The sequence below is a fragment of the Vanacampus margaritifer genome, chromosome 12, assembly GCF_051991255.1.
Source record: "Vanacampus margaritifer isolate UIUO_Vmar chromosome 12, RoL_Vmar_1.0, whole genome shotgun sequence".
Lineage (NCBI taxonomy): Eukaryota > Metazoa > Chordata > Actinopteri > Syngnathiformes > Syngnathidae > Vanacampus > Vanacampus margaritifer.
In genome coordinates this window covers 15,230,343-15,252,513 of record NC_135443.1, presented here as the reverse complement: position 1 = coordinate 15,252,513, position 22,171 = coordinate 15,230,343, and the positions used below count along the sequence as shown (strand labels likewise).

Genomic DNA, 22,171 nt, shown 5'->3' with positions numbered 1-22,171 from the left:
TCGTGTGTCTCATCGTAATCACATCGCTCTAGGATTTTAACCAAAAAGGATTATTGTGAGTTTGCTCTTGAAATGGCTCCTAAAATGTTTGGCCGTTATTGAGGTCCACGGTTTAGTAAATAAATGTAACAGGTTTTATGCCCCTCAGAAAAAGATCCACAATTAATGACACAATACTATTAACAAGAAAAACAAGCACAAGGAGGCTCACACATGTGACACGGACAGCCAGGTTCAATCTGTGATCACCATGGTCAACTTTATATCATCCACCCATGGAGGTCTGCTCGTATTTCCTTATAAACATTCTTTGTGTGCTTTGGTCTTCTACGTGGACTACAGCGAATCTATATCAGTCTGTATCAAAACAGGTGACTAGAGTAAATGTGAGACTGCTTATCAGGCTTTTAAAAATGAACTTCCCACTTGCGGGAATAATAGTGTAGAGAGGGATTTGTTATTCCCCCAGGCAGCACGACACAGGATGCTGATGCTAGCACACGAAGGACATCTGGGAATAGTCAAAACAAAACAGAGACCGAGAACAAAAATGTGATGGTCCCGTATTGATTGAGAAGGAGAGGAGTTAATAAGATCATGTCATGCATGTCAGCCTTACAGCTCTACTTCACAGGATGCTCCTATCACAAAAAGGGAACTCCCACCCGAAACATGGCGGAGCAGCAATAGATATCTGTGGACCATTTTTCCTCAGGACCCCTACAAGTGCTGATGCAGATGGGTGAGTGTTGATGTAAACATTATAAAATGTTTGAGAGCCTCATTTGGAATTTACGGCATTCCAGAGATGATAGTAACCTACGACGACACTCAGAGGAATTGTCCCACGCTGTTGTCATGTTTACGGATGAAAACCAATGACAACCACGACACACATCCGCTGAATCTGAGCTGAGTCTGCCTTGCGCCTCCATCAAATCCACCAAAACCATGTTACGCTACCTCCGCTACCATTTAGACCTGCTTTTATCGAGTCTAATATCCAGTCTACTTTTTGTGTCCAAATTTGCAGATATGCTCTGGGGTGAGGCGCCCAGTGAGGCACAACAAGGCCCCAAACATGCTAAACTTGCCCCGAAACCAAAATTAAGTTGTGTCCGTTTTTACGCCAAGCGCATGGTCCCAATTCAATAAAAAATAGGGCCCCAAGACTTTATTGAATGTCATTTTGTGTTACTGGAAGATACAAGTCGGTTGGAGTTTGTTTTTTCATTGGTGTTGATAAGAGGTAAGAACATTACAACCATCCTTCCACGTCATTACCCAGACCTCTTACATGACCTGGTGAGAAGAATCCTATTGTAAATTTGTATTTGCTCTTTTCTTAACTCATTCACTGCCATTGACGGCTATAAACGTCAAAAAATCATTTTAACTATTTCTATTAGTTTAACTTTTTTTTCCCACTTTTGTTAACAAGAGTATGAAAACCTAGACATTTAAAAAAAAATCTATTATTTTATTGTATTTGTTTAAAAAGAAAGAAATATTAAAAATTAGAGGTCATCGGGCGATTAAATTATTAAAAAATTAGGGGCGTCAGGCGATTAAAATTTGTAATTGTAATTAATTGCATGACTTCAATAGTTAACTCACGATTAATCACACATTTTATATCTGTTCTAAATGTACAATAATATTCTTCTAGGTTTTCATACTCTTGTTAACAAAAGTGGGGGGGGATGTTAAACTAATAGAAATAGTTCACATTTGTTGACGTCTAGAGCCATCAACGGCAATGAATGAGTTAATAATGAGTACTTACCCCTTTGCAACTTAATGAGGGGATCAACTTGATGGATGATTACAGCAGCGCAGGTGTAATCTATCTGCTCTTCTGTGTGCATCTACTCTGGTTAAACATTTAACATTTTAAGCAATGGTAACTACTACTTTGCACATGAAAACAGAAAACCCCGAAAAGCTTGTATGAATTTGAATGTGCTTACAGAATTCTTGTATGACACCTGTAACTTCCTGTCTCCACGAAAAGGCATTTCATCACAGATTGTGCTGCTGAGGTATTTGGGTTTGATATTTATGGTGAAACCTTAAAGTCTGCCACAACACGCTGCCAATGTCAACACAAACTCATTCAGATGAACAATGCAATGGAAAAGTAATGTGAGATAGCCTACTAGCACTTTTTGACTGCTGTCAAACTCACAGCACGCAAAGATGCTAGCAGACTTGTTCCCGTCTGCAGCATGATTTCAACCTTTGTGCACATAGCCAAGTCCTCACAGACTGAGCTACTGTCACCCAATCACAACAGGGACAGCATAAAACTGGAAAAAGATGATGGATAGAAAAGATCAGTTTTATGGGCATTAAAAGTAAACTGTTAGTCAAAAGATGAACATTCCTGTCTGAAAATATATCCAAGGTTCTAAACACCTACAAAGCTTAGATTGTACCCAGCAGGTATGGATAGTACTGCTATCTTCAGATATCCCCCACAGTATGTTGTCTCAGCAGACCACCACAATTTATCATCTAGACCAACACAAAGACAAAGATGCTTTTAGCCACAGGATGTGCCAAGTCTCCCACACTTTCTCTTTGTCAATTACACACATTCACACAAGCATACATACATCGCACCCGGAGCCGATCCCACCAGCCACCGTTGCAGTCCAGCTGGCTGGGCAATTGATGGTTTGATGTTGAGATGCAAAGAAAGTTTTAAACTGAATGAAGCTATGCTAGAAGTCAACACATTTGAGTGTTGAAAGACAGAGCAGACTGCCAAAATGAAGACAAACACTTGCCTGACAAACACATACCTGATGATTTTAGAAAGTAACCAATAGGAACAAGAGCCACAAGTAGAAGCTAAGATTCTGAAATACATACACTACTAGTTTAAAAAAGGTGATATTCTGGTTAAAAATGTTTTTGTGGAATATGAGTTAAGCAGCAAAATCCACTCGTTTTTATCCGGCTCAGGGGGAAGCCATTTTGACACAAGTGACTGAAAATGACATCACAGTTGCTCAGAGCTCAAGTAACGACCGATAACGGCTCAGCTTGTGAATATCACATGGCCAAACTCAGAAAACAGATGAGCCGTGATTTGTTGTTAGTTACCTAAGCCCTGAGTAACTGTGATGTCATTTCCAGTCAACAGTAAGTGAAATAATGGCCGCCCCGAGATGGCTAAAAATATTTCATATTCAACAAATGTAATATTAATCAGAATTCCATATTTAGATCAGTGGTGGCACATTCAACATATTGTAAAGAACATTTGGGGTTGACTTACCCTTCAAAAGTCCATTCGCTCAAATTATTCAACAATTAGTGTCATGTTGAACGTGTTAATCCTCCACACAATGTCCAAGGACTGTTGAATTCCTGATCTGATAAGCTATCAAGAGTTATTGCTGCATGTAAGCCAGAACAGAATAGGTACACTCAATGTTAAAACAATATTGTAGTAGTGCCATGATTATCCTATCTCCTCGTAAAGAGGGGTCATCTCTACTGACTGAGTGTGTGTTTAACATCCATGTTTCTATCTCTGCTCAAAGCGTTTTGGCTCCGGTTCAGTCTCCTTGGCTTGACACTTCCTAGCTCATGAAAGGACTCCCCTGTGCTGCCCTTGAGTGTTGAGCCGTGATACATTTCCTGCTGGGAAGTCAAATAACCATTTTTAATGATTATTGTGCTTTCTATGTTCCATATGTAGTGATTGTAAATGTGACACAACTGTTGTTTTGTAATCTAAATTAATCTTACCACACCAATTCACAGGTTTGTTCAGAATAAACGGTTTATATACACGGTAAGGACAATACTAAACTCTTTATTACAAAATTAAATGACAAACAGGACAACGGGCAACAGTGCAAAACAATGTAGCAGTATCAATAAAAACTCATTAATGCATGAAGAGCAATCTTCACGGCAAACAATGATAATTTTCTTTAGGTCTTCACAGCAAACACTTAACAAAAAATAAATGAAAGTTATAATAATAAGAAGAAGAAGAAGAAAAAGAAGAATAATTATTATAATAATAATAATAATAATAATAATAATAATAATAATAATAATAATAATAATAATAAAAAGGAAAGACCCATAAAATAAATCTAATCATTGGGGGGAAAACGTGACACATGACTCCCAATTGGGCACTCCTACAAAAACAAACATTATTTATCACATTGTGTGATTTAAAACAATTATCTTGTAAATGTTGATCAAACAAGTCATACCTTTTGACAATAATCCCTCAATGCCTCTGAAGGGTACGCGCAAGTGCCTGTAAGATAAAATAGAACCCAGATTGTAAGTGGTAGAGAGAATGTCAATTAGGTGATTAACGTAGTGACAATAAATTAAATGATAAGATAATTACCATCCTGACGAATTCTCTGTCAATTTGATTATGTCCAATGTCCAAACATTCTAAAAATAATTAGGTCAAAATTAACCCAAGTTGGGTCAAAAAGGGACTGTCTCAACATTTTGGGTTGTTCAATTAACTCAAAACGTTGGGTCATTTGAATAACCCACAAACCAACCAAAGGGCAAATGAATAACACAAAAAGCAAACCAAAAATTAGTTTTATTTATAGGTTATTAATTTAATTTGAACCAACATTTAGGGCTAAAAACCTAAAAAAAAAAAAAAAAGGTTCAGTTCATAATTGACCTAATTCAATTGGGTTATTCAACTAACCCAAAAAGTTGTGTCAAATGAATAACTCACAAAGCAACCCAAAAACAACCTAAGGTCAAATGAATAACCCACAAAGCAAACCAAAAATTGGGTTCATTTGCGGGTTATTAATTTAATTTGAACCAACATTTAGGGCTAAATACCTCAAAAAGTTGGGTCGGTTCATAATTTACCCAATTCAATTGGGTTATTCAACAAACCCAAAAAGTTGTGTCAAATGAATAACTCACAAAGCAACCCAAAAACAACCTAAGGTCAAATGAATAACCCACAAAGCAAGCCAAAAATTGGGTTCATTTGTGGGTTATTAATTTAATCTGACCCAATTTTTGGGTCTTAATACATCAGAAAGTTGGGTCAAATGAATAACCCACAAAATTACCCAATTTTGAGGTAGTTTTGTGGGTTATTTATTTTATCTGACCCAATTTTTGGGGTTAAATAACTAAAAAAAAGTTGGTTTGGTCTGTTCTTGACCCAATTTGGGTTATTTTTCTTCCCAACTGTTTTTAGAGTGAATCACTTGTACACAACTGTCCTAAATCACTTGTACTACCCAATTATTTGGCGTCCTTGCGTCCGTGGCCAATTGCGCACCAGTGGCAATCGGTGTGGGATCTTGCGAGAGCGCCACTCCTTCCTCACCTTAAATGAGTTTCCCCCAGGTCTCAAAATCCCGAAAATTTCCCTCCAGCTCTCAAAACCCTCCACCCCCCAAAATTTCCCTCCAGGTCCCGAAACTCTCCACCAACATCAAAAAAAAAAAATCTAAGCCAACATTTCAACATTTTCATGAAAGTATAAATTCTAGCAAAGATTATTGCCTTTAATTACGAGAGGGCTTCACAAAGCCACAGTTAACAAAGATTAGCACCAGCTCCTGTTCATATTTAATTCCATGACTCCAACTTGAACAGTGTACAAGAAGAACATCACTCCTGTTACTTTTAAGCATCACACCATCACTAGAGTGACATTAAATGTGATAAGAATCCTGGACTACAACTACACACTACTGCATTAACTGGTGTTTACTACCCAATCTCTAGTGAGCTCTTAAAGTTTTCAAGTCCCAGAATGGGTTCATTCTGATTGTGATTTGATGCTGAGGTCCAATTCACTGAGCAATAAAACACAAAAACTCAACCAGCACACACAGTGGCCCTCTTGCCAGTTACTGCAAATGCCTCGCCGACGTTCGTTTGCTCTCAGCTCCCCGCCGCCTGAAAACGACCCTTTCAGTGGAAATAGTAAGAAAACAGGACATGACAGCAAATTGCTTCTTCCACCACTTTCAGTAATGACTGCAGGGCCTCTCAAGTCTAACACTTTGCAGGGATGTTTGCGGTGGATTTTCTTCTGTTGTTTTCTGCAAGGTTGTGTAGGATCATTACTGGACCCTTGTTTGTCTTCCTTCTCTACCTTTTCGCACACACAAAAAAAAAAGTTGTCAGATTTTGCAATGTCAGCAAATAGACACCAGGTAAATTGCCCCCACTCAGAGGTAAAAGAAAAAGCTAAAAAATAGAACCTCTGACAGCATCCAATAACAAAGTGGTGAAGGTGAGGGAGAGGGGGTGACATCTACTGGCTATTATTTGAAAATTCACCATCATCTCTGTGAAGTGACAGCCAAACATCACAGGGTTTCTTGACAGGCCTCTACTGGCCACATAAAAATATCCTCACCTCATTCCGGTTACTAAATCTTGACGTTATGTTATTTATACGTTATAATATTGTGAAAATATTGTCATTACTTTTTTCAATTTTAAAACTATTTATTGCCGATTTTATGACTATTCATTATTATATATTTTTTCTCTAAATGTTACAACTTCATTCTCATAATATTACATATTTGTCATGTTTTTTTTTTCAGAGCAGTGTTAATTTTGTTCAATCTTTTTTTTTTTCAATGAGCATAATTGTCAAAGTAGTATTACGCCACAGAGGCATTGTTGAATTTATGTTACGTCTGCATCTATTTTCCTCAGGTCAACTTGCCATCCTCTTAAGAGGTTTTCAAGTGGAAGAGACAATTGAAGCATCCCGCGTGGCTGTCATCTTTCAACCCTGCTGACTAGGTCATGCAAAAAGTCAGCTTGAACTTTTCAATTAGAGTTAATGAACAATGATAAATGGGCATATGCTGTAACAGGTATGAGTATATACATTTTCTTTATAATTTGGAGACTTTTATACATCAATGAATGTGTCTTATCACCATGTGTTGTTGTTGTTGTTGTTATAGTAATGGTGATCTTATCTTTTAAGGACGCACAGTTCCTGTATTAGTTTGTGCAGGCATACCTAACACAATATTAAAGGCTTTTAACTCTATTTTCCTGCATTTTATTCAAATGTCATGAAGAAACTATAGTGAAAGAGCTATCATGATCTCCACCCACTCAGCGTCACAAGTACTCCACTTTTTAGGCAACTCCTCCAGGCGGGCAAGCAAGTCACATTCACGTGAGTACATGAAGGCAACACCACTGCTGATACTAAAAGGAGGAATGACAACCACTTTTTTTTTTTTTTGTAGTGCTAAACTAGAAATAGGGCATTTACTTCGAAACGTTTTTCTTTATTTGCAAACAAGTTTGATTTAATTCTTGATTTCACAAATGACCCCCCAGGTGCTCTGGGCTGTGGTTGCATTGTCCAGCATCCTCTACGTGACCTCCTATGAGGCGTTCAAGTGTCCGCAAATTTGCCACTGCACAGCCTCCAGCTTCCAATGCAGCAATGAAACTCAACTGGCTTCTGAGAATGCTGCCACATACATGTAAGTGTCTCTGTTTCTGTGTAAATTATCCTCCTTTATGGGGCTTTTGATGTCATCATTTGGGACATTTTAATGCAATAGTATCACTGTACAAAGCAAATGATAAGCTGTGGAGTAAACATTTTCCATTTTTTTCATATTTAACAGAGTTCTAAAACACCTGGATCTCAAAGAACTTCCAACTCATGCCTTCAAAAAACTGATCAACATAAAAGAAATGTAAGTTCTTGCCTACAATCTAGTGAAGTATTTTTTCTTGGCTTGAGTTAAGCAGAGTAGCACAAGTATTGATGTTTCTGCCAATGATTGAAGTTGGAATAAAAGCTGCTCCAGACATGAGCTAATGTTAAAATAAACAACAGATCAGGTACCTGTTTGAATATTATTTTCTTGATGATTATGTTTGATTATACGTATTGATCTGAGGTTTCATTTATATAGGAAACAATATCCAAAACAAAATTGCGCTATAATGTACTCATTGTCCACAACATTAGATAAATCTGACAAAATTATTAATACTGTTTTAAGTGTATTAAGATATAATTCAAAATAATTGTCTGACAATAATATACATATTCCATTCACAGTTCTCTGACCATGTTAATAAAACACGTTTGCTTTGACAATTCTAATTGATGCCATTGCTAGTAATTGTTTACAAGTATGAATATCATAGTGGTACAATATTATTACAGCATTTAGTGCAATTGTGAAATGAAAGTTTGAAACTAAATTTTGTGATATTATCAATATCGTCACTTAAGCACAATGACCTGAGAAAAGAAAACAAGACAAAGGAAGTAACAAGAGAAAAGAGGTCAGTTATTGCTTTTATCAGAAAACAAAACACCCAGGGACAAATCTAGAAGCCTGTTTACCTTTCAGTGTCTTTGTTTAGACGTCACTCTTCAGCATTTTCATTTGGTCTTTTGACCTAGATCGGGTGTGACCAGCCTTCTTAAGAACCGAGAAGTACTAGGGCTACCAATTTGATCCACACTTCTGAGTTGAAAATGTTTGTTGAGGTTACCTTTATCCATTCAATTAATTCAATGCAGCCAAGTTTTTTGGTGCAAGTAAGCTCTGGCAAAGCACACTAGGACTACTAGTATGCTTATTCATTTGTTATTTTTAATGTATCAACCTGATGCCAATATATGTGTGTGTGTGTGCCACAGTAGGATTTACTACAGCACTGCGACCCGGATACAGACACACGCCTTCCTCTCCATCTACGGCTTGAGAGAAATGTACGTACAGCACAGTGTTTATGTTGAAACAAGCTGTTTATTTCTAGTCAATTACATCTCCATCCAAATGTACTAAAACAGCGAGGCCTGTTGCTAAATTTTTGCTATATGTCGAAAACATTTGGGTTTAAAATCAAAATGTTAATATGAGACAAGTGATCAACATTTCAGTTTTTATAAGCAGATATTTATCTCTGAATTTGGTGCAAAACTTTACATCTTTTGCATGAAATGGGTGGAAAAACAAGCAGTTTTTGAATCTGAGAAAAGATCAATCACAGCCATTGTACATACATTGGCAAAAGCCAATAAAACTTCTTTTTTTTTTTTTTTTTTTTTAATTTACAAAAACAAGAAGACAGAAGCCAATGGAGTACGGAGTGGCATAATAAACTTCAAATTGAAGTACAAACAGCATTATTTATTATTAAAAAATTGTGAGTGCTGTAAAGAGAGCGAGAGAACTGACCTTCTGTGTTTTTCAAGTCAGCCCCAGAACAACCCCCCCCCCCTCACCCCCACACCCAAAAAAAGTAAAACACCACCACCAAAAAGGTAATTGGCCTCACTGTTCCACTTATTTTGGAAGGGAGTGTACATAACTGATCACGCTTCAGCTGTGGTACTATGCAAAAGTCCTCCTCAAAGAATGTCCGGGGTTTGTTTTATTACTCTTTTCACATATTTAATAAAACCAAAAATTATACATGAAAAAGATGGATACAGTTTGCAAGATTACGCAAGAGTGCCTTTTATTGCATGACATATGAATGCATGAATTGATTTTTAGCATTGTGGATGTAGCTTGCTAACAAATAGACACACCAAGTATTTTTGTTGCTTTTGTAAATAAAACTCAGTTGGGTGACATTCTATTGACATGTGACCATTGTGACAAACAATACATCTAATTTATATATGTCTCTCTCCCTCTCTCTCTTTCTCTCTCTCTCTCTCTCTCTCTCTCTCTCTCTCTCTCTCTCTCTCTCTCTCTCTCTCTCTCTCTCTCTCTCTCTCTCTCTGTATTTGTATTGGCACAGCACTCTTAAAAACATGAAAAATCTGAGGACAATTGAAAAGGGTGCATTCACTGACCTGCCTGATCTGAATTATTTGTAAGTATTTCCTCTTCTGGATCATTTTATTTGATTTCAGATTATTTTAGTCAGCATGCATGCAACTAAAGTATTTTTGTTTTCAATATTTATGTGTATTTAGTCTAAATGCAAAATTGATCATTTAATCTTAACAGCCTCTGAGATACAACAACAAAATTACATTAAGAGTATAACACAAAGATATTTTCTTTATACACAGCAACGTGGAAATTAAAGTTAAAGTGTTTTTTTTGCCAGATCAATTTGATATGCAAACGTTACATAAATACAAATATACACGTACTGTACAGTAGTTGTAATGTCATGATGTAAAAACATTTTTCACAGGTGCATCTCTGGCACTGGGGTCATGCACTTCCCAGACTTATCCACTATATCCTCTTTGGCCTTTCCATTCAGCCTGTAAGTAATCTTATACAAATTAATAGAGTGGTTTGAAAACATACTTTGCATGCACTAAAAAAAAATTCTTGAGGTCTATTTTTGCATAGCAATGACTCTATCAATGCCACTAACATCAGCTCAGAGGCAACAGTTGATTCACAGTTGCTCAAACTGCATTGTCATTTTATCTAATTACTGAAATCTTCTGGATTTATTTAATTTTGCAGAAAAATGCAAGCAAATATGGCCATAGAAAATATCCCTGCCAATTCCTTCAATGGTATGACAAATATGACCAGTGACATGTAAGTAAATGTTTAAGACTTTGTCAGCATATTATCAGAATGTGGTGCAGCAATTGTTTAAGAATGCTTTGGGATTCTTTTGTTGTTTATTTTGCTTCTCAAAAGTGCGTATGTTAACTGAATGTTCGCTTCCTCGACCTTGGCCACTGGGTCTGTTGAGAGTAAATTTTGACCTTGACAGAAGCCTGATCGGTAGCGGTTTCAAGGAAATCAACCCACATGCATTCAATGGGACCTTCATCAGAACACTGTAAGTCTTCCGTTAGTGACCATTTTTTATTTGAAACACAAGCGTAAAACTAATTTAAAGGGTGATGCAGAATTGTCGGTATGTTGTTGTTGTTGTTTTTAATAGCTCTTTCTTTCTAATCATGAAATAGAGCAAACAAATGTTATGCAAGACTAAACAAAGACTGAATGGCCCGTTGTTTTCTCACCCTTCCACATACTGATAGATGCTGATGAGTAGATACAGAATGCTTGCTGTAAACACAAAAATAGTTCTAGTTGTATTCGGACTGACAAAAAGTTGTAGGCTACAATTTGGAGTTCAATTGTGCTAGAAAAAATATGCCTCACAGTTTACCTCACAGATGAAAAAAAAAACTCACAAAATGTCACAATCCCGTCAGAATTCATCTCAATAGGCACAATTAGTAACTCAACTAGTGCCTTTTGCTTTTTTTCAGTGATTGTTTAGTGACGTCATTACGGTATCAGCAATGGCAAAACAAAATGGTGTCATTCCAACCACATAGACTTAACCTAACCACTTATTGCCACGCAGTAAAATATCTGTCTGATCAGTACAATTAATTTGGGAACAAAATATACACACCCTTTAGATACACTAATTCATTTTTGCAGTGTTCAACTTTGGACATTGTACTGTAAATTACAACAATTCAATTTAAACTTTAAAATAATGCACTAAAATGTCGCTAATTTTCTTCATTTACAGAGATTTAAGACACAACAGACATCTGTGCAACATTCCAGAAGATGCTTTCGAGGGGGCCTTGGGCCCGCTTTATCTGTAAGTTTAAAAACACATCCATTCAAAAATATGTCAGAGACCTTTCAAAATGTACGTGCTAAGCATAAACTACAGCCAGAGTGAGCTTCAAATGTTATAAACAAAAATAAATTAAAAAAACACAACACTCCACATGCCGAGCCATATGTTTGCAGCTAGCGCTAATAGCTTAATAGTAGCAAGCACTTGAAAGCTACCGCAGGATTTAACAGCTAGCATTTAGCTGTTAGCATCAAGCACTACTATTTATCAGCTAATATAAAGCAATAGACATTAGTATTATATTAAATTAGGTAACATACACCAAATTCTTTATAAACAACATTGTTAGATGTTTGCCAGCACTACGCACATTTCTACATAAAACGAGAATAAAAGAATAACATTTCCTCTAATAGTGACCGGGAGTGTGTTTACTCAACTGTAGCTAGCATCTAAATTATTTTCTTTCTTTCTTTTTTCTGCCTGACCGTGTGTAATGAGGGCTATAGTTCGGATAACCCATGTGTGTGTCTGTGTGTGATTCAGGGATGTTTCCTCCACAGCTTTGACCTCCCTCCCCCGAAAAGGGTTGGAGCAGGTAAAGCGCCTGAAAGCCAAATCTGCTTTTGCACTGAAGCGCCTTCCTCCAATAGACAGCCTGGTTGAGTTGGGGGTGGCTGAGCTAACGTACGCGAGCCAGTGCTGCGCTTTCCACATGTGGTACAGCAAACACAGGTAATATGCCCTTCCGGATGTTACATGAAATAATACTGCATCATATTTATTAAAACCATCAACAGTTTGATATTAAGTAAAGTAAAAGCACACTTAACTGATTTTATATTTACAGACAAGAGGCACTGCAGAATCCATCACCGCTTTGTGAATGGGTCCACGCGTAAGTTGTTAAAATAAATGTTTGTACATTTGGAAAGCCTTTTTTATTTCTCCTAAATGATTGTTGTAAGGAATGTGAATTTGTGGAGTGACCAGCGCAGTTGAGTAAAATGTAAAATGTGCTCAATCATCACTGGCCATGTGAAACAGCTTTTTGTTTCCTGCAAATTGATATTGACTCTTTTTTGGTGTAGTAGATTGGATTAGAGCAGAGGTGGGCAATCTCGGTCCTCGAGGGCCGGTGTCCTGCAGGTTTTGGAGGTTTCTCACTTCCAACCCAAGCTGATTCCAATCGACAGGGTCGTTTTCAGGCTTATGCAGAGCTTGCTGATGAACTGATCATATATCAGCTGTGTTGGAGAAGGGCAACATGCAAAACCTGCAGGACTTCGGCCCTCGATGCCCACCTCTGGATTAGAGTGAGTCTTATGATCAATAGTTGGGAGTAATGAGAAATACTTTGTTATTGTACTTTAGATTTTTCAGGTATCTGTACTTGAGTATTTATTTTTCAGACAACTTCAGAATAAGTAGTGTGCAGAGTTGATTCTGGTGGCTCTGGGGAGATTTCATTTACATTTACATGTCAACACAGTAGAAGTTGAAAACTGATTGGACAAAAAAAAAAGGAAGCTGTGCAACTAAGACATATGCTATGAAACGAAGGCAAAAGACTTTTGGAAACAATAAAATTTCATGTAAGTTGTAAATGTAGATTGGTGCTTTTGACAGAGTTGAGCAGAGAAGGACTTGAAAATGTTTTTATTTATTTTTTTAGTCATTGCTTTGTTAAAAAAAAAAAAAGGCTTGTTAGTCAACCGCGAGGAATTGATTGAGATCATAGTCAAGGTCATAAAACCAAGGACAACAGTAATTCATAAGTCATTAAGCAGCAGCTCAATAAGTAACAAAATCCAGCCGATTTTATCCATCCAGGGGGCGGCCATTTTGCCACTTACAGTTGATGAAAAATGACATCACAGTTGCTCAGTGCTCACCTGTTTTTCGTTACCTGAGGCCTGAACAACTGTGATGTCATTTTCAGTCAACAGCAAGTAGCAAAATGGCCGCCCCCTGAGATGGGGAAAAACGGTTGCTTATTGCTGCTTAGTTCATGTTCCATAAACACAATATTAATCAAAGAACCGCGTTTAGAGTAGTGGGTGTGCATAAAACATCATTGTGAAGATTTTTTGGGGTTGACTTCCCTTTGGAAATAGTGTGACTATTGCCACCTCTGCTCAAGAGTAACAACAAGACAAAAAATACGACAATTTTACAATTTAGTCTTTAAACAAAGAGTCAGTTGCTTCAGTTATTGTGTTGGAGAACATCCATTACTGCTGGCACCTCCTCCTCATGCTGGTCACACACTGCTGCAGGATCGACTGCTCAGCATGATTTTTCAGCCAATTTGGCTGTGATGGTCGCTCTCGCGCAATCAGCACACCCAAGTTGACCCCAACAGTGTAGCGTTTGCTCAAGGTCAAGACTGTTGGCAGGTCACTCTATTCTTTCCAACACCAAATTCCGGAGGTAGTATTTGATAAACTTTGTTATGTGATGACTGGTAAGCACACAGGTTTGAACGTGTAAAATCTATCATACAATCATCTATTAGGCAAGTCATTCAAATTGATTTTTTTTGCAGAAATTTCGTTCGAGGCACTGACTTCTACAAGGTCCATCCACACCTGGAACATATTTGTCCCAGCCACGCCGGCATCAACTGCACGCCAGTGCCGGATGATTTTAATCCTTGTGAGGACCTCCTGGGTCCCATCCTGGGCAACGTCACCTGGATAATCGCCTTTTTTACCATCGTTGCTAACCTCACCGTGCTGGTCATGCTGCTTTTTACCAGTCGCAAGCTTACCATCTCCCGCTTTCTCATATGTAACCTCGCCCTGGCAGATCTGTGCATGGGACTTTACCTGATGCTCATTGCCCGCATGGATTGCCAGTCCCGCCACGAGTACTACAACCACGCCACGGATTGGCAAACGGGCCCAGGATGTGACATGTCGGGCTTCCTGACAATGTTCTCAAGTGAGCTATCTGTTTATACGCTCACTGTGATCAGCTTTGAACGCTGGCACACCATCATCAACGCCATGGATCTAAACAAGAGGCTGGGAATGCACCATGTGGTGGCCATCATGGTTGCAGGTTGGGTCTTCTCCCTGCTAGTTGCTCTGCTGCCCCTAGTGGGTGTCAGTAGCTACAGCAAAGTGAGCGTCTGTCTCCCAATGGATATCGACACAAAGGCTTCTCGGGCGTACGTGATGATCGTGCTCTCGCTTAATGTTGTTGCTTTTCTGGGGGTGTGTTTCTGCTACGTGTGCATCTACCAGAGTGTCCGCAAGCCGGCGCCCGCCAATCACTACAATGACGCCAAGCTGGCCAAGCGCATGGCGGTGCTCGTTTTCACTGACTTCCTTTGCATGGCGCCGATCTCATTCTTCGCAATCTCCGCCACTCTGCACATGCCACTCATCACCGTGTCACGCTCCAAGATCCTCCTCATCATTTTTTATCCCATCAACTCTCTCTGCAACCCATTCCTGTACACAATCTTCACTCGGAGCTTTAGAAAAGAAGTGCGCCTGCTGTTCCAACGTTGGCGGAGTATTCTTGTAGCATTTAAAGGTAAAGGCCCACCGCTCCCAACTTACTTGCATCCAAATCATGCCCAGCCGGAGACCACGCTTTAGCTTCTCCACTTAACATGTGAAAGAGGGAGACTAGAAGGAAGACTCCATCATCCTGCCTGGACTGTACATTTCTTCAAAAGCTTGGTTCAGGATGGACAGAGGCCCTGCATTGCACACGATTGCATGCAATATTTTTTTATTTTTTACAAACAGATCGAAAATGTCCTGCAATTGGCTACCAGCATGGGTGTATCCTGACTCTCACTCCAAATCAGCTGAGCCTCAAGAGGACAAGCGGTATTAAAAAAAAAATGTATGTACAGTATTTGTGCTTGTTTACTATAGTACAATATGCTGTATTGTTACACCTACAATGTAATATATCTCAACTACATAAATGTAGAACCTTTAAAGCTGAACACAGCCCCTATGATGATGCCTTTTGACTTCCTAGTTGTTCTAATTGTACATTCCTGTTGGCAACAACAACAAGAAAGAACACTTCGTACACTCTAAAAACAGTTGGGTTAAAAATTACTTAAATTGTGTCAAAAAGGGAACAACTCAACTTTTTGGGTTATTCAATTAACCCAAAAAGTTGGGTTGGATAAATGACCCACAAAACCACCTAAAAATTGGTATGCTTTGTGGGTTATTCATTTCACCCAACTTTTTGGGCCAAATTCTTCAAAAAGTCCCTTTTTAAACACATTTTTAAAAAATAGTTCATTTAATTGGGTTATTTAATTAATGCAGAAAGTTGGGTCGAATGAATAACCCACAGAAAAACCCAACAAATTGGGTTCCTTTGTGGGTTAGTATTTAACATGACCCAATGTTTTGGGTAAAATAACATAAAAATTCGGTCGGTTAATTTTTGGCTAATTCAGTTGGGTTATTCAATTACCGCTAACCCAAAAAGTTGGGTCAACTGAATAACCCACAAAACAACCCAATAATTGGGTTGTTTTGTGGATTATTATTTAATCTGACCCGTTTTGGATGGAATAACTCAAAAAGTTGGGTTGGTTTATTTTTGACCAAATTCAGTTGGGTTATTCAATTAACCCAAAAAATTGGGTCAAATGAATAACCCATAAAACAAGTTTTTTTTTTTTTTTTAATTGGTTGCTTTGTGGATTACTAAATTAATTTGTTTAAAAATTCAAAAAGATTGGTGGGTCCATTTTTGACACAATTTGGGTTATTTTTGACCCAACCAGTTGGGGTCACCAACTTCGGTCTTCGAGGGCCCTTAACCTGCTTGTTTTTGTTTACCTCCAACACACCTGACTCAAATAATCAGGATCATTATCAGGCTTCTGCAGACCTTGCTGATGAGCTGATCATTTGAATCAGGTGTGTTGGAGGCGTGAAACAGCTAATATATGCAGGATAGGGGATATCAAGGACCGGAGTTGGTGACCCCTGATCTACAGCAACTGAAACGCAACATTTATGATTGTGAAATATGGAGGGGGGTTTACAGTGCAGAATAAAATGCACAATTCATTGGCAAGCAGCTCTGGTCATTATTTTTTACAAGTCTTTAGCCATAGTTACATATGGCCAAGACTGTTTACTATGTTGCAAAAAATGTTCTACTTCAACAGAAGTTCCACTGTATATTTCTCTTTTTGGTAACTATTTGTGCTTAAATGTCATCTTGATGTGATAGCATTCTTTTATAGAATTATCCAAACTTGATCTCACATCTATTAGTTTATTCAATTTGCACTAATGGAACCCTAAGGGGTTTGTAGACAGTTTAGAATGTATTAAATCTATCAAACCACTTTTGTTGTCATATATTTTAATACAAGTGTATCATATTGTATGTATGATGTGCCACCAACATGCACCGCAAATCTTTTGTTGGCTAAAAAAAATAAAATGCAAAAGATTGGGAGCCACACAGTCAAGATGGCTGATTTTTTTTTTTATCCAACCAAAGCTTCTACGAATGAATAGTATTGGCAGACAATTCAAAGAGATGTAGCACTTGACTATTTTATTAATAGAACTCCATAGTATGATACAATAAATTGTCCAAGAGTGACATTCAAAACTAAGCGATCCATTCGGTAATTGTAAAGGCTGACTTTTTTTTTTTTTTTTTTTTACCTATGGAGCTGCTGGTTTGGTTCTTCTGTAAAATTGTACTACGATCAAGAATTCAGAGTAAAAATACAGTCCCAGTTAATTCTTAACAGAAAGCCATCATGACATTTTAAACCATTTTCAAGGTTTATTCATTGACACGGCATGGTAAATGCATTTGACATAAGGAAAAAAAAGGAACTCACACCAGTAACAACACAGGTGTACACTTTAAACCAGAGCACATTTTGTTTGAATACAACAAATTCATTCATCGTGAAATCAAATTGCATTTACGACCAAACGAAAGTCATTTTTGATGCTGATTCTTTAAATCGCACTGATGACCATTAAAAAAAAAAAAAATGAAAATAGCAACATGTGTGTTGTAGTAATCGTTTTTCCCTCCATCATAAGTAGCAGTCTCTTTGATTGACTAGTGACAAGTTTGGCGTCCCGTTTCGCTCAAAATCAGCTGGTATAAGCTGCCCTGACCTGCCACAACCCGGACAAGGACGAGCAGGACAGAAACTGGATGGTTAAGTAGCAGCAGTGCATTACCATTCTGCTTCCCCAACAGCTTTCGAGAACACGTAATCCCTGCCGCCATAACACATGACTCCATCTTTCAAATGGAACTTCCAACGATTCTTACTCCGGTGAATCTGAAAACCGACACAAACATTGCAATGTTAACAATCGAAGCTGAGAATTTGGATTTGCTGAATGGCTGATCACTTACTTTGTCATACTGGCAAACAATGACGTTCTCAGAATCAAAGAGATCTGGGATATCTTGTTCAAACACATCGTCACCCGAATTTAACGGATCCTATTGAACAGTGAGTTTCAGTTCAACAACATCTACAAAGTTGCTTAGTTTAAATACACTCATTGGCCACAGGATTAGGTACACCTTAGTACAGGAGGAATGTGTACAAAATCAAGCTAATTACCTCATCTTCCATTTGTTCAAGATCATCTGCCCCATCGCTGTCACTATTAGAGCTGCTGTTCCCGTCACTGCTTATCCCTCCTTCTTGTAGAGCCTTGAGGGCCTCTGCATTGATCATACCCAGGAAGTCGTTCTCCTCCAGCGGCATGTCTTCCTCTTCCAGATCCGAATTGTCTCCCGTACCATCCAGCTGGACGATGTCTGACAGTTCATTGTAGCCCAGGTCCAGCTTGGGGGAAAACGTTATGATGGATAAAAAATAAAAAGAATTAGATATGAGAGTTCAATCCTGTGACCCAAAATTACTAAAACTATGTCACCATGACAAAAACTAGAGAAATTATACAATTTTACAAACTTGGTCAGAAAATTATCCACTACAAATGTTCAACTATCTTGGCAGAACAATTCAATTCTCTTCTACACTAGAGGGCACAATACGTACTTTCTGTGACATTTTTGCTTCATTCCAAACTAATGGCAAAGAACACAAACTACATGAGGAAAATAAAATAAACAGTGGTATGCCTGCTTGATGATCATTCAAATGCATCAAATCATTTTATCCAGACTCACAACCTAAAATCTGATCTAACCTAACAGATTCATTTTACCCCAAGAATGGATTCCGTCTGGTCGTACGATTTAGTTTGAGCCAAATTTCTCGCCCTTGCTGCTTTTTCTCGTTCCTCTTCAATGACTTCTTTGAGGATGTCGTCAACATCGCTGCTTTTAAACTGAGCAGCCCCTGTCAAAACCTCCTCACTGCCGATCTGGAAGTCAAACAAACGACTGACAGTGGAGCTGTTGGTACTGAGGTCCACGGGCTCTGGATCCGCCTCGCTCGCTTGACCGGTCGGCGCAGATTCCGGCTCTGGAGACGACGACACCTCAATTGGCGAGTACTCGAGCACGGGGTCTTGCTGGGGACGGCTGCTCTCCTTACTGGAGGGTAAAATAGAATCTAGCAGTGACGATGATTTGACCGGGGTCGACTGTTCACGAGGAAGCGTTTCACCGGGTTGTAATGAAGCCGGTGCAGGAAGAGGAGGCTCTTTTGGTGCTGTGACCTTCGTCAGAGGTTGGGATAATGTTTGCTGACCTGCTGGGGCCTGAGTGACTACAACAGGAACGTTGACCTTGTAAAGTTGACCTTTGAGTAACAAAAGGAGAGAGTGTTTTCAGAAAAGTCAGACTAAACATTAATTCAGGAGAATGAACACAATCTGTTCTGGGTCAATGGTTGACCTCCCATTTGTTTGGTTTTCAAATATTTCCTATAAACACTGGAATGAAATATGACGAATTTAATCACAATACGTTAACCAAGTTAAGCTACTGATATACTAAAGCATTATACAATATCAAATTTCATTTAACATGAGCCACAGCCGACAATGACAGCAATTGATTCCACATTGATCTTTTAACATCATCTACCACCACAGAAGCCTAAAAATAAATGTATGGCTGATTATTAAAAATTTAAACAAAGTATTCTCACCTTCTACTGTGATGACGATTCACTGATGTTTATTATACTGATTAATAAAATGATTAATGTATAGAAACTTGAAGTATGTCAAAGTGTACATCATTAATTTTATTATTTAATGAAATAAATGAACATGATAATCAATGCAGTATAATTCAAGCTCAGCTAGAGCAGCCTATACGTGTTAAAGGGTCTTTAAAAGAGGAAGTCAAACCAAACATTTACAATATGCTCCATGTGCAGCCACACTATAGTCTAAACACAGTATTCTGATTAATATTCTGTTTGTGGAATATTAATTAAGCAGCTATTTTGTCATTTGCTGCCGTCTGAAATTGACATCATAGAATGACCAATCACGGCTCACCTATTTTACAACTATGATGACATTTTCCAGTCGACAGCAAGTGACAAAATGTCCGCCCTCTGAGATAGATAAAAATGGGTGATTTTGCAGCTTAATTTTTATTCCATAAACGCAATATTCATCAGAATGCCGTTTTTAAACTAGTGGGGCACACACAAAATATTGTGAAGAAAGTTTTGGGGTTGACTTCCTCTTTAAGCTGAAGTCTCTCAAAATGCACAAGTTTGTTTTTAATGATTATTTAGTGACTTTTAAAGGTATAATTTTCATCAACATTTTGGTTGACCTTGGGAAGGGTCATCACATACCAGAAGGTGTTTGGAGAGTGACTCCAGCAGGTATTTGCACAGGGTAAGATAGGCCAGCAGGTAGTGAGAAGGTAGCAATTGTCTCAGAGTTGTTCTGCAATTGAACATTTGGTACAGTTTGCTGTAAATATACACAGAAGGAGATGTTACATTGACTGTTGGGTCAGAATCTTTTGCAGGCAATAGATGCACATGCACGGGTCTAATAGCTAGATGACAACAATTATTATTGACAATATAGAAATTAATCACAATACTGGAATTATAGGAAGCACAAAAAAAAAAAGACTGTAGTTGCTTAAGATAGCTAGTAGGATTTACTAACCACCACCCAAAAAAAAAAGGAAAAAAAGGGAATATTTAAAAATTTATTATTATTATTATTTTTTTGTAGAGGTTGAATAGTTGATAAAGTTCTTGAATAATAATTAGGTTATTTCATTTTTAAATAAATAAACACCTGCCTGGACAGGGAAAGTTTGAATATTCTGACTTGCAGGAATTGTTACTGGAGCTGTAAATCATAAGAAAACAGAAAAGAGAATAGAATTTAATGACCTACTAAAACTTGAGTTCATTAGCTATATTTTAAATGATAACTAATAGTCTTGCCATCTTTGGGCTACCTGGGAGTTCAGCATTATTGCGGCTGTAGTTGGGTGGAAGCTGCAGCACAAAGTTTGGAGTGTCCATGTTGTTCTTCCTGAAGTCGTCCATAGCTTTCGACGTCATCATCTTCGTCTCCCAAAGCTGCACAGCAGACAATGCAGATTTTGTTCCCCCCCGTCACTCATTTCTCAAAGATAGCTTGAATCCAACAATGCATTAAAGACGTACATGCCGTAAATCATGCAGGACGCAGTCTTCAAGGCCCTCATCCAAGAACAGCTCCCTCATACTCTCAATCACATCGTCAATGATCGATAAGTAGAGCTTGACCTGCAATCATTTGCCAGAAAATGTTCATAAATAATGAAGATGGGCTTTGTCACTAGTGAGAGGTCTGAGTCTCAAAACTGACAAGAGCGTGAACTCATCAGCCTTCGCACATTACTATAAGTCCACATATTCTTTAGGCCAAAAGAGTTCATTTGGGTTTGACGCAATTATGATAAAACACGACCATCATACATATTCTTGAAGCCCGTATATTATAGGCCACGTCATATTTTTGTAGGAGGCCAAACAAGACAAAAATCCAATGGCTGAAAAGCAACCATTGCGATATTAACTTGCATGACAATTAATTTTTTACAAATACTCCTTTTCAAAGTGGAAACTTTCCAGGAGAAAGCAGCTCTTACCACCACTCCACCACCCGAGTCGGCCAGCATGATTGAAGGCACATAAATAGCAGCCGCAACACATTTCCATCAGAATTAATGTGCTCCACAGTCACTCCCAGGTGATTGTAATCAGCCTCCAAAGAGCAGCGGTGATTGAAACGGAATTGGCATGAAGAGCCTTTCCTTTTGGTTATTTGCGTTTACTTGAAATAGCACCTTAGAAGTGGCCTGTATATTATGACGTATATTTAATGGAATCAGAATTTAAGTACTGCACCACACTTAGCAAAGCGTTATGTAGTTTGCGTCAAAGATGGCTTCTTCATGCGGTGTCAAAACCCACAAATTACAACTTTAACTTATAACATCTTGTTACAGCAGACTTGCCTCAGTTGTACACTTTTTTTGTTTCACGTCAACTGGATCTTTGTGAGTCCCCCACTGAGGGATTATCTTATCTCGGGGAGTCATTCAAGGCTTCGCCAATAGGTCATTCAAGGCGCCGTGGTGCCGCCCGTCACAAACAGCA

At 38.3% G+C, this 22,171-nt stretch overlaps 2 protein-coding genes across 4 annotated transcripts; one reads left to right on the top strand and one right to left on the bottom strand.

The window, feature by feature from the left end:
• The first annotated feature begins 7,341 nt into the window (after positions 1-7,341).
• LOC144061089 (lutropin-choriogonadotropic hormone receptor-like) lies at positions 7,342-15,405 on the top strand. The gene is made up of 11 exons (XM_077581176.1): positions 7,342-7,502; positions 7,650-7,721; positions 8,684-8,755; positions 9,796-9,870; positions 10,201-10,275; positions 10,485-10,562; positions 10,744-10,812; positions 11,524-11,598; positions 12,127-12,315; positions 12,431-12,478; positions 14,129-15,405. Exons 1-11 carry the CDS (start codon positions 7,342-7,344, stop codon positions 15,189-15,191), a joined length of 1,977 nt encoding a protein of 658 aa, XP_077437302.1. The 3' UTR covers positions 15,192-15,405.
• Positions 15,406-17,354: 1,949 nt separating this feature from the next.
• Positions 17,355-21,760, bottom strand: gtf2a1l (general transcription factor IIA, 1-like). Of its 3 annotated transcripts, none has more exons than XM_077581178.1 (9): positions 21,661-21,760; positions 21,194-21,295; positions 20,983-21,106; positions 20,821-20,870; positions 20,357-20,450; positions 18,801-19,339; positions 18,188-18,415; positions 17,974-18,063; positions 17,355-17,896 (listed from the first exon to the last, which is right to left on the bottom strand). In XM_077581178.1, exons 1-9 carry the CDS (start codon positions 21,688-21,690, stop codon positions 17,789-17,791), a joined length of 1,365 nt encoding a protein of 454 aa, XP_077437304.1. In that variant the 5' UTR covers positions 21,691-21,760; the 3' UTR covers positions 17,355-17,788. The 3 variants fall into 3 exon arrangements, with proteins under 3 accessions (XP_077437304.1, XP_077437303.1, XP_077437305.1); XM_077581177.1 differs by having other exon boundaries at positions 20,357-20,477; positions 21,661-21,758; XM_077581179.1 differs by lacking the exon at positions 21,661-21,760 and having other exon boundaries at positions 20,357-20,477; positions 21,198-21,301.
• Positions 21,761-22,171: the final 411 nt, after the last annotated feature.